Raw genomic sequence first — 12661 nt, 5'->3', positions numbered from 1 at the left:
TCAACAGGGACATAGGCAAAAATTGGTTTACTAACAGGGTGGTGGATGAGTGGAATAGGCTTAGCAGTCATGTGGTGAGTGCCAATACAATTGTCACATTCAAAAATAGACTAGATAAATTCATGGACAGCGATATTAGGTGGGATTAGATACACGGGAGCTTAGGGTCAAAGGAGCTGCCTCGTACAGGCCTACCGGCCTCTTGCAGACTCCTGCGTTCTTATGTTATGTTCTTATGTTCCTCCCTTTCTCTCTGTGCCCTTCTTCCTTCTTCCCTTCCTCCTCCTCCTCCTCCTCCTCCTCCTCCTCTTCCTTTCCCTTCTTCACCTCCACCTATTTACCTGACTTCCTTCACTACCTCCTCCTCCTCCTCCTCCTCCTCCATCTCCTTCTCCTCTTCTTCCTCCTCCTCCTCCTCCTCCTCTCTTTCTGTTCCCTCTTTCACCTTTCCCTCCACAAAGGCACAATGTTTCTACCCTCCCTCCCTCCTTCTCTCCTTACCTCCATCTTTCTTTTCTTCCCTCCCTCCCTCAGAAACCACAGCCTACCACAGATACCGCAGCCTCTCTCTCTCTCTCTGCTTTTTTTCTCTCTATTCAATTTCTTTCCAGATTTCTAAATGCTACTTGTTGGTCTCCATTTGTGTTGCTCCTACTAACCTCTGCTGTTGCTGGGGTGGTGTTCTATTTTTTTTTTTTTTTGTGTGTGTGTGTGTGTTTAGTTTTCCAAGTGTGTTTCCCATGTGTTTCGATTGGGTATGCCTTAATCCCTATGTTTAATTTGTGTGTTTCCCTTTCCAAGTCAATTAAGGGTGATTCGATTCCTTCTGCATTATTTCTTACGGTTTTTTTCTATGTGTGTGTGTGTGTGTGTGTGTGTGTGTGTGTGTGTGTTGAGTTTCCCAAGCGTGTGTTTCCCATGTGTGTTTCGTTTTCCAATGTGTTGATCTGCTTTAATATTCCTTACGATTCGCTTGTAAGTTTCGTTCCTCAAGTGTGTTTCCTGTGTTTCGTTTCACAAGATGTCTTCCTATATATTTTTACTTTGTGTGTGTGTGTGTGTGTGTGTGTGTGTGTGTGTGTGTGTGTGTGTGTGTGTGTGTGTGTACGCGAGTTTCGTTTCCCAAGCCGTCTTTCTTATGTTGCTGTGTATGTAATATTACTTTCTTTGGCAGTCAAGTCATCAGGTACATGTTATCAGTGCTATATTTAGGGATGTTGCCTAATATACAACATACACAGCGATACACGAGATGATAAGGAAACACAGATCTTACACGTGACAGCTTCTGACATTCGAAACTATAATTATATTTGCATTAATAAAAAAAGATATATGATTTGTTCCATTCACTCTATCCTATTAAAAAAAAATATATAACTTGTTCCATTTACTCTCTACCCTATTAATAAACTGTGACTTGTTCCATTCACTCGCTATGCTATTAATAAACTATACTTATTCCATCCACTCAATCTCCCATTAATAAACTGTATAACTTGTTCCATTCACTCGCTATCCTATTAAAAATCTGTATATCTTGCTCCATTCACTCAATCTCCCATTAATAAACTGTATAAATTGTTCCATTCACTCGCTATCCTATTAAGAATCTGTATAACTTGTTCCATTCACTCAATCAACCATTAATAAACTGTATAACTTGTTCCATTCACTCGCTATCCTATTAAAAAACTGTACAACTTGTTCCATCCACTCGATCTCCCATTAATAAACTGTAGATTTGTTCCAGTCACCTATTAACATTTTTGTATAATAGTTTTTTCTCTATTTCTTCTGGTGTTTTCTTTTTCTTGTTTCTTTTTCTGTTGTTTTGTCTTTTTTTTAGTGTAGTGTTTTACTTTTGCTTTCGTTTCTGTTTCTATTCTTATTATGTTTCTTTCTTCTTTCTTTTTCTTTTTCTTTTTTGAGCGTTCTTTTTTTCTTTTTTTTTCTTTTTTTTTAGCGATGTGTTTTTCTGTTTTTGTTTTAACGCGTTTTTTTGTACGTTATTCCCATTTATACAATTTTTTGGGTGTGCCAGAGAGAGAGAGAGAGAGAGAGAGAGAGAGAGAGAGAGAGAGAGAGAGACGCTTTCCCTCAGTCCTCCTAAGCCCGTGGTTCCCAAGCAGGGGTCCATAGAGATTCTAATTATTCTCAAATTTATTATAGTGGAATTAGGAGACATGCAGCTCAGAATAATATCATCACCTTCGTAAACAAACCGCCCAAGTCATTGTTTTCTACTGTTCAGGAAATCGCAAAAGAACTCATTATTTCATTTGGCTTAAGATTTAGGCAGAAATGAAAAGGCCAAATCTCAAGCCCTGAATGACGAAGGCAGAAGAAAAAAAGAAAAGAAAAATGAAAAATGAAAAAACGCCGCACTTAAAAAAGGAAAAAAAGAAAAAACAAAAACACCGCGCTAAAAAAGAAAAAAAAGAAAAGACAGAAGAAAAACAAAACACTGTGCCAAAAGAAAAAGTTAGGCAGTACAAAAACACCGCGCTAAAAAAGAAAAAAAAGAAAAGACAGAAAAATACCGCGCTAAAAAGAAAAAAATAGAAAAGACAGAAAAACACCGCGCTAAAAAGAAAAAAAAGAAGAAAACAGACAGAAAAACTCCGCGCTAAAAAGAAAAAAAAAACAGACAGAAAAACTCCGCGCTAAAAAAAAAAAGGGCGTCACATGATCAAAAATTGATGTAGACATTAACCTGGAAATCTGTGAAAAATGACTCAGGCGATTATTTTATGAGGGTGACGATATTCATACTACTGTACACAATCCTTAAAACTGAATACTTAAGTGCTAGAATGTCTCTGCACTAGCTAAGGGTGCCAGGGTGTCAAACTCACGGCCCACGTCACAAATTTGGCCCCTGGGATGGTCGTGAGTGGCCCGCGATATTCCCTGATTAACCTGCTTCGTTCCTCTGAACTCTTTTTAGGAACAGTGTGTAGCGGGCTTTTTTTTCTACATTATTGTTTTCTTTTTTATGCCCTTGAACTGTCTCCTTTGCTGTAAAAAAAAGGGTCCACAGGTGAAGGAGTGACTGGCGAAGGGAACGCGACAAAGAAGGTTGTGAGTCACTGTTTCAAGCAATTTCTCGAGTATTTTCTTTCCTTTTCTTCCTGCCATTTTCTGTGACACAGCGCGAAGAAAAGAGGAAAGCACTATTCGCTTCATCATATCCGCACGGGCAGGAAATTACGACAACCCCCTTCACTCAGTCCTATGTAATCTTCTCTCCGTGGTATACTGAGTAATTAATAATCCCAAGGGGGGAGTCGAAAATCTAAATGAAGTTCACTTTGGTTAGTGATTTTTTTTTTTGCACTCTTTTCTAAATAATACAATGGTCATTTGTTTTTTCCTTCTATGTTTTCTTTTTCTTTCTTTGTGTGCTCTAATCCGTCTCCATTCCCTGAAAACACACACACACACACACACACACACACACACACACACACACACACAAACACACACACAGAGCCTTTAATCAATCCAGTTTAATCTTTTTTCCGCGATATCCTGGAGCCCCTACTATCTCTAAGTTCATATAACCCTATGTTCCCTAGAATCGAACACAAGACCACGTTCTTTTGGCCCTAAAGTTCGTTTGATGCAGCATGTGATCGTCTACGTTTATATAATCAAATATTTCCTACAATCGAGCTCAACACGATATATATATATATATATATATATATATATATATATATATATATATATATATATATATATATATATATATATATATATATATATATACATATATATATATATATATATATATATATATATCTCTATATATATATATATATATATATATATATATATATATATATATATATATATATATATATATATATATATATATATATATATATATATATATATATATATATGTGTGTATGTGTGTGTATTTACCTAGTTGTATTTACCTAGTTGTGAAATACAGGAAAAGAGTTGTACTAGGCTCGTGCTGTCCCGTCTCCATAACGCTTATTATCCAGTTTGGCTTTAAATTTATGAATCGTTTTTGCACACAGTCTCCTCGTCAAGTCCGTTCCAAGTTGTTATGCTTCTGTATGGAAAACTGTATTTTTTGATGTCTCTCCTACAGTCGCTCTTCTTCAATTTCTTACCATTGCCTCTTGTTACACTTCCGTCACGTACCACTAGGTCTTCCCTGTCCAATTACTCCAATCCCTCTTGTATCCTGTACAGTGCTATTAGGTCCCCTCTCTCTCTTCTTCTCTCCAGTGTTGTTAGTCCCAATTTCTCCAGTCTTTCTTCATAAGTATGTTCTCTCAGAGTTTCTGGTAATTTAGTCGCTGCTCTTTGTATTCTTTCCAACTTTCTAATTTTTTTTCTTCAATCTAGGTGACCACACTAATGCTGCATATTCCAGTCTTGGAAGTATCATCGATGTTAATAGTTTCTTCACCATTTCTTCATCTAAATGTGTGTGTGTGTGTGTGTGTGTGTGTGTGTGTGTGTGCAACGGTCCGACGCAGCTTGTCAGGAATTGCGTCGTAGGAAACATGCCGAGCCCTTTTTTGGAGCAATACGTATGCGCAAAATATATCGGTGTTTGTTATCAATGCCCCGCCCCGCCCCTCACAGCAGCTCACGCAACTCGTCAGGAAATGCGTCGCAGAAAATGTGCCGCGCCCCTTTTTCAGAGCAAAACATGCGCAATATATCTATCACTCTTTGGGGCCACATTTAAAACATATATCATCACCAAAGTAGGCTACACATATTTGACAAGCCTTTCGTGGGAGTTTTGGGCATTTCCAGAAGTAGCTTTATGAGCCTGGTGGTAGTTTGACCGTTCTTCTGCATGTACCCTGAACCTAAAGAAACACCTATTTGATAAGCCTTTCGTGGGAGTTTTGGGCATTTCCAAGAGTAGTTTTATGACCTTGGTGGTAGTTTGATCCTTCCTCTGTACTATGAACCCCCCAAAACGCTCATTAGAACCCGTCTGATCCCTCTTTGACCTTTAGAAATAGCTGATATGAAAACCGAAAGTCTTATAAAACCAACCTTTGTTATCAGTGCCTTGCTGATGTGAGAACCGAAAAAGTCTTATAAAACCAACCTTTGTTATCAGTGCCTTGCTGATGTGAGAACCGAAAAAGTCTTATAAAATCAATCTTTGTTATCAGTGCCTTGCTGATGTGAGAACCGAAAAAGTCTTATAAAACCAATCTTTGTTATCAGTGCCCTGCTGATGTGAGAACCGAAAAATTCTTATAAAATCAACCTTTGTTATCAGTGCCCTGCTGATGTGAGAACCGAAAAAGTCTTATAAAACCAACCTTTGTTATCAGTGCCCTGCTGATGTGAGAACCGAAAAAGTCTTATAAAACCGACCTTTGTTATCAGTGCCCTGCCGATGTGAGAACCGAAAAAGTCTTATAAAACCGACCTTTGTTATCAGTGCCCTGCTGATGTGAGAACCGAAAAAGTCTTATAAAACCAACCTTTGTTATCAGTGCCCTGCTGATGTGAGAACCCAAAAAGTCTTATAAAACCAACCTTTGTTATCAGTGCCCTGCTGATGTGAGAACCCAAAAAGTCTTATAAAACCAACCTTTGTTATCAGTGCCCTGCTGATGTGAAAACCGAAAAAGTCTTATAAAACCAACCTTTGTTATCAGTGCCCTGCTGATGTGAGAACCGAAAAAGTCTTATAAAACCGACCTTTGTTGTCAGTGCCCTGCCCCTTAATATTTTTTTTTCAACAGTAAAGGAAACAACCCAAGGGCAAAAAAAAAAGATAAAACAATAGTGAAAAAAAAAGCCCGCCAATTACTGATCCTATTAAAAGAGTTAAGAGGAGTGGCCAAAAGAGAGGTCAGTTTCAAGAGGAGAGGTGTCTGGATACGCTCCTCTTGAAAAGTAAGGAATCACTGATGGAAAATAAATATGGTTGAGTCAGTATCCAAAATATCTCTTGACATCACAGACCACGTCTATAAGTCTGGAAGCTTTCATTTTATATCATTCAAGTGTGATTTACAAGCCAAGTGGCTGAGAGAGAGAGGTAAAGAAACACAGGAAATCTGGAAGCAGTCCTTTGCCGTTTCTTGAAGGCTGTTGTAATATTGGCGTCATATCATGTATTACATACAGATAGATATCACAATTGTCCCATCATATTCAAATTCATCTTCACACAGCATAACACATTCATAGTCACATCATGTAATATGTTTTTCATCGTGTTCATGTCATGTCATATCCTCATTATAGCCACATCACATTCATATTGATAACAGCCTGCCACACCCCAGTCATAGGGTGGTATTCACATTCATTCCTTACTCACATCATATCACCCTATCTTATTCTTATTCATATAATTTATTCATATCTTTTCCATCTATATTGATATCCATGTTACATGTTTATATTCATAGTTATATATGTTATTCGTATCCATATCCACATCATATATTATATTCATTGCATATTTAAAAAATCACGTCATATTCATATTATGTTCTCAATTAATTAATCATACCATATACATATTCATGTCACATAGTCACATCCCTGTCATAGGGCATCATACTCATATATTCACATCAAAAAATATTCACATATAATACATATGTCATACAGGCTATTTTATAAACTATATCATTGGCTGTTATAATGCCGGCCAAACCCTCATCTTCCTTTATTTAATACACCCGTCATGGATTTAAACCCACTGGCTGTACTAACCGTGGCTACTTGGTCTTTTCTTCTTCTTCTTCTTATTATTATCTTCCCTTCTCGCCATCATTCTCGGCACGCGTCAGCCCCTCATCGTCCCCATGGCCGCATACACACGTGTCAATCTGTTTCGTGTCCCCTCCAGTCCCCGCCTAACGTTTTGAACCAGCAAGGCAAGCAACGTCGTTATAAATCTCCCCCTTCTCCTCCTCCTCGCCCCCCCCCCCCTTCTTCGTATACTTCTTCTTCATCTTCTTCATCTTCTCCGTCTTCTTCTTCTTTTTCTTCTTCTTCTTCTTCTTCTTCTTCACATGTCGCTAAAGCAGGCAGCCTCGTGATGAACCAGCAGGCTTTTTGTTGCCTGCCCTCCCATGTTTTCACGCTTGCTCCTCATCTTCCTCCTCCTCTTCTATTTCCTTCTTCCTCACCGCGGCTTCCTCACGTTTTCAAAGGGCTCGTACAGGCTGTTCTCGACCACCTCGGTCCTGCGGGTGTTGTCCAAGGGCTCGTACAGGCTGTTCTCGACCACCTCGGTCCTGCGGGTGTTGTCCAAGGGCTCGTACAGGCTGTTCTCGACCACCTCGGTCCTGCGGGTGTTGTCCAAGGTCTCGTACAGGCTGTTCTCGACCACCTCGGTCCTGCGGGTGTTGTCCAAGGGCTCGTACAGGCTGTTCTCGACCACCTCGGTCCTGCGGGTGTTGTCCAAGGTCTCGTACAGGCTGTTCTCGACCACCTCGGTCCCGCGAATGTTCTCCACGGTCTCGTACAGGCTATTCTCGACCACCTCGGTCTCGCCTTGGAATCGCATCCTCACATCTGCGGGTGTGTCGAGGACATGCTGGGACCGATAACAGAAGGTACTACTGCTGCCACTACTACTACTACTACTACCACTACTACTACTACTACTACTACTACTACTACTACTACTACTACCACTACTACTGCTACTACTACTACTACTACTACTGCTACTACTGGTATTACTATTGCTACTACTTCTGTTATTACTACTACTACTACTTTTTTTTTCTACTACTACTACTACGGGCCTCCATCTATTAGAGTTGCGTTGTGAGCGGTATATTCTCTCATATCCTTTCATACAGCAATTCATTGGCCCCACCCCGCCAATGACTGTGGCCGACAACCATCTTTATTTAGTATTACAAACTTTACTAAACATTTTATTTTTAAGCTAACAGACTACTACTACTACTACTACTACTACTACTACTACTACTACTACATTTTTTACTACTACTACTACTACTACTACTACTACTACATTTTTTACTACTACTACTACTACTACTACTACTACTACTACTACTACTACTACTACTACTACTACTACTACTACTACTACTACTACTACTACTACTACTACTACTACTACTACTACTACTACTACTACTACTACTACTACTACTACTACTACTACATTTTCTACTACTACTACTACTACTACTACTACTACTACTACTACTACTACTACATTTTTTACTACTACTACTACTACTACTACTACTACTACTACTACTACTACTTTTTTTTTCTACTACATAAATGATACCTCCACCCATGTTTATTTTCCCGACACATAATCATGGAGGGCTCCATAGCTTGGAGGTCATTAGCCCCAACTCTGTTCGCTAATGACTGTAGCATCCAACCATATTACTAATACTACCTGACACTAAATCACCTATCATCTATTACGTCTAGATCCCCCTTTCCTTCCCTACTCAAGTCACTCCCGACCCATCCTAATGTCACTCTCCACCACTGTGGCTTCGTAGTCCATATTGGAGATGTTGGTGGCTTTTGGGCCAGAGTGTCTGGTGCCCCTGAGACATAGGATGGCCGACCTGAGCAGGGAGAACGAGAGGCGACACCTCATCCAGGCGACAACGTGGCTCCTTGGCTGATGCTTCTTTTCTGAGATTAGTTCCGCGAGGCGTGCGTAGAAGCATTGGGCCCTGGGACCCATCCCACCGGATGTGGTGAAGACGAGGGGGGTGAAGCTGCCCTGATCCACATGTTGGATTCTTTCACCGTATGCCCTTGTCTTCTCTTGCTCGTTCCTGTGGTGCAGCTCACGGTGACAGGCAGCCATCGGGTCGAATATGCGGATGTCCATGAACGCCCGCTGTCCGCGCACCCAGAATCCGCGGGCACTTACATCAACCCGTGCCTCCTGTGAGGTATTGGCCGTCCTGTACCGAAGGTGTTCGCCGTCCAGGGGAAGCAGTGCCGGCTCGGTAGTGACGTCTTGGCATACCTCCCCGAGCATGCTGGCTGTCAGATCCCTCACTTCATCGTGTCGAATACAGACGAAGCCTCCTTTTTTACATGTCATGGTGTGGGTGACATCATTTGATGATCCACATGCACAGAGATCAGGCAGTCCCTCAATCGGCCAGCCATATCTCAGAGCAATGGCGTCGACAAATTCTTGTTTGTTGGGGCTGAAGCCTTTTGCTCTGATTGGTAATGACGTTAGCCAGTTAAAGGCGCCTGCCTCCTGTGCTGTGTGTATTTTTCTTCCCATTTCTGTTGACAGGTGGTGTGTAAGACCAGCTCGTCTTTTTGGGCCTGTTGCCTTTCTTCTGAGATTTTTCTTTTAATATCTCTAATTTCTGTTTGTTCTATCTCTCCCTCTGCCTCCTGAGCGATGAGCCTGTTGATGAGTGACCTGGTAAGGCTGATGGAGTTTTGGTTCTCCTTATCTGCCAGCTTCTCAGGGTTGGTGATCCCCATTCCACCCAGTCTTGGGGGAAGTGCTAGCACTACTACTACTGCTACTACTACTACTACCATTATTATTATTATTGCATTTAACTTTTTTTTTCTCTTTCTCTCTTTCACACACACACACACACACACACACACACACACACACACACACTACTGTAATAGCATTGCTTAGCGGGCCTCTTTTTTTTTCCATCTTTTTCCCTTGATCTGCTTACTCTGCTGTAGAGAGAGAGAGAGAGAGAGAGAGAGAGAGAGAGAGAGAGAGAGAGAGAGAGAGAGAGAGAGAGAGAGAGAGAGAGAGAGAGAGAGAGAGAGAGAGAGAGAGAGAGAGAGAGATTTTACCTTCTTTGATATCCTTCACTGTTGGAAACGCCACATCATCACAAGAACAACAACACCAACACCTATCATTGCCGACACAACGATGATGGTGATGGTGGTTATGGTGATGTTGGTTGTAGGGGTGGTGGTGGTGGTGATCGTAGGGGTGGTGGTGGTGGTGGTGATGGTGGTTGTAGGGGTGGTGGTGGTGGTGGTGGTCGTAGGGGTGGTGGTGGTGGTGGTGGTGGTGGTGATGGGGATGTAGGTGCAGTTTATCCATGAGAGGCTTTGACTTGTGTATCCTTTTACAGTGCATGGTCGATTCGGCTACTGTGATCTCCACCTTGAGGGCCCGTGAGCCTCAACAGTAACAGCCCGGTAATCAGGGAAGTAGCCTGTTCTGAGGCACCCAAGAGCACAGTCACCAGCCTGTACTTCAAACTGAAGACCGTAGCCATTGATGCTGCCATAGTTCAACACACGTGCCCACAACCTCCACCACTGTGCGTCCCCAGGGAAGCAAGTGGCGTCCAGCGTGAACCAGGCGTCACTCAGCAAGCCATCGTCCGCCGCCACGAGCCTGATGCCTTTGAACCCTGGATCGGGGTGCACGTATAAGGTGGTGCTCCAGGCGCCCCTTTTACGTTCCCTGGTGGTAAAGTTCTTCCATTCCTCATCCCCCGAGATGGCAATTTGGGCAGGGCAGTGTGGGTTCCAGTAGGGTCTGAAGGAATTTCCGGCCGCAAGCAACGATGATTCAATAAACACCAAGAGTAAGGGCAGCCTGGCCTTCATCGTGGCTCACCGTGTGTGTGTGTGTGTGTGTGTGTGTGTGTGTGTGTGTGTGTGTGTGTGTGTGCAGGGGAAGAGTGTTGAGTCTTGAGTATTGAGCTTCTAAAGACTGCTGAGGCGTTCACTTTCGTATCTTCGCAGCGACTCGTGGCCTCCCTTTCCTTGGAGAGGCAATTCAGCGTGCAGCGACCACTCCCGGCAGGACGAAAGAGACACTGGGGAGAAATGGCTGTGCTTGTGATTATATACTGGGCGCCTTTTAGATAATTTTCCTACAGTTTCCAGATCTGGGACAGGATGTTTCGTGCGTGACTTGCTGTGTACTACTTGACGCCTCGACACAACTTACTCCGGGCTCAAAGTACGACTATTACTCAGCGCCACAGAGAACATCAACCGGGAGCTCACGGGTGACTTTCTCTGTTCAAGGTGCAGAAGCTGAGTAAAACTATGGCGAGGATCACAGAACAGTCCATGCTGGAAAGTCTCAGCACCTTCCAATAGAGGTTTTTCAAACAGGCGAACTGAGGCGCCGAGACGCTTAAAAATGCGGCTTTTTGTCTCCCTTGCAGCCGACGGAAGGAAGGGAAATGATCAGAGAAGAATGGACACGAAAGGAAGGGAAATGATCAGAGAAGAATGGACACGAAAGGAAGGGAAATGATCAGAGAAGAATGGACACGAAAGGAAGGGAAATGATCAGAGAAGGATGGACACGAAAGGAAGGGAAATGATCAGAGAAGAATGGACACGAAAGGAAGGGAAATGATCAGAGAAGAATGGACACGAGAGGAAGGGAAATGATCAGAGAAGAATGGACACAAAAGGAAGGGAAATGATCAGAGAAGAATGGACACGAAAGGAAGGGAAATGATCAGAGAAGAATGGACACGAAAGGAAGGGAAATAACCAGAGAAGAATGGACACGAAAGGGAAGAAAGAAGAAAAGGAATACAAAGGAAAAAAAAGAAGAACAAGGGACCAAGAACAACAACAATAACAAGATTAAATTAAAGAAGAAGAATAAAAGGTTAACAAAAGAAGGGAAAAAATTGAAAATACCAAAGAGAAGAAAGAAAGCAGAGAGAGAGAGAGAGAGAGAGAGAGAGAGAGAGAGAGAGAGAGAGAGAGAGAGAGAGAGAGAGAGAGAGAGAGAGAGAGAGAGAGAGAGAGAGAGAGAGAGAGAGAGAGAGAAGTTAAAAAAAGAAGGACATATAGAAGATCATATAAGTCTGAGTGTATGTGATACGAAGTTATGACTCTACGTCCTCTTCCTCCTCCTTCTACTCCTCCTCCTCCTCCTCTTCCTCCTCCTCCTCTTCCGCCTCTTCCTCCTCCTCTTCCTTAATCAATCGTATAATAATGGAATAGTGAAATTTGGATATCACTTCCGGAGACTTTACTAACACTTGTCTAGCTAATCAATCTCTCTCTCTCTCTCTCTCTCTCTCTCTCTCTCTCTGTTATTCACAGAGGTACGAGCGACGTCACCACGACCCGGTCTGAGGAACTCCTGGAGAAGTACCGTAGGCTCATCCAGCAGTATAAGACTAAATCCCCTAACATTTTGATTTCAGGAGTTCTACCACGGACTTGGGCGGAGAGCGACTTTTTCAGTAAGGCCTTCAGCCTAAACAACCGCTTACAGACTCTTTGTAGGGAGCTTGACGTGGAGTTCCTAAACGCATGGGACAATTTCTATGGACAAAATGAGCTCTTCCACAGGGACGGATTGCACCTTTCTCCCATCGGGGCAGCCAGACTCGGAAGGCTCCTCAACGAAGCATTGCGTGTCATCCGAGCAAAAAACGAGTCACGGCCACGTCCCTCCACCCCGCCCGTGTAAATAGACGCCGTGCATCGCAACAAACCCGTAACCGTGATCCCGCAAGTACCACCACCTGTATTACCATGCCTCTAGATAACTTAAAAATCCTTAGTTTCAGTGCGCGTAGCCTAAGCAACAAATTTTATGAACTGAGATGTCTTGCTTTAACAGAAAATTATCTAAGCCAAATGGTTTCTGAGCCAACTCGACAAAATAATATAC

The 12661-nt window shown here is 42.4% G+C and overlaps 1 protein-coding gene across 3 annotated transcripts; it reads right to left on the bottom strand.

The window, feature by feature from the left end:
- Nucleotides 1-7060: 7060 nt before the first annotated feature.
- LOC126990190 (uncharacterized) lies at nucleotides 7061-7700 on the bottom strand. 3 transcript variants are annotated; one of them, XM_050848740.1, is made up of 2 exons: nucleotides 7319-7700; nucleotides 7061-7267 (listed from the first exon to the last, which is right to left on the bottom strand). In XM_050848740.1, exons 1-2 carry the CDS (start codon nucleotides 7544-7546, stop codon nucleotides 7163-7165), a joined length of 333 nt encoding a protein of 110 aa, XP_050704697.1. In that variant the 5' UTR covers nucleotides 7547-7700; the 3' UTR covers nucleotides 7061-7162. The 3 variants fall into 3 exon arrangements, with proteins under 3 accessions (XP_050704697.1, XP_050704698.1, XP_050704699.1); XM_050848741.1 differs by having other exon boundaries at nucleotides 7061-7369; nucleotides 7421-7700; XM_050848742.1 differs by having other exon boundaries at nucleotides 7061-7471; nucleotides 7523-7700.
- Nucleotides 7701-12661: the final 4961 nt, after the last annotated feature.

Source organism: Eriocheir sinensis, unplaced genomic scaffold (assembly GCF_024679095.1).
Source record: "Eriocheir sinensis breed Jianghai 21 unplaced genomic scaffold, ASM2467909v1 Scaffold1480, whole genome shotgun sequence".
In the NCBI taxonomy this organism is placed as follows: domain Eukaryota; kingdom Metazoa; phylum Arthropoda; class Malacostraca; order Decapoda; family Varunidae; genus Eriocheir; species Eriocheir sinensis.
The sequence above is the reverse complement of the archived record's forward strand: the minus strand, read 5'-3'. Positions and strand labels throughout refer to the sequence as shown.

Excerpts from the sequence above, each read along its gene's own strand:
- LOC126990190 (XM_050848740.1), bottom strand. The coding sequence starts at position 7,546 with ATGCGATTCCAAGGCGAGACCGAGGTGGTCGAGAATAGCCTGTACGAG. Across the intron at positions 7,268-7,318 it reads ACAACACCCGCAGGACCGAG|GTGGTCGAGAACAGCCTGTA; the intron begins GTGGTCGAGAAC and ends CGCAGGACCGAG.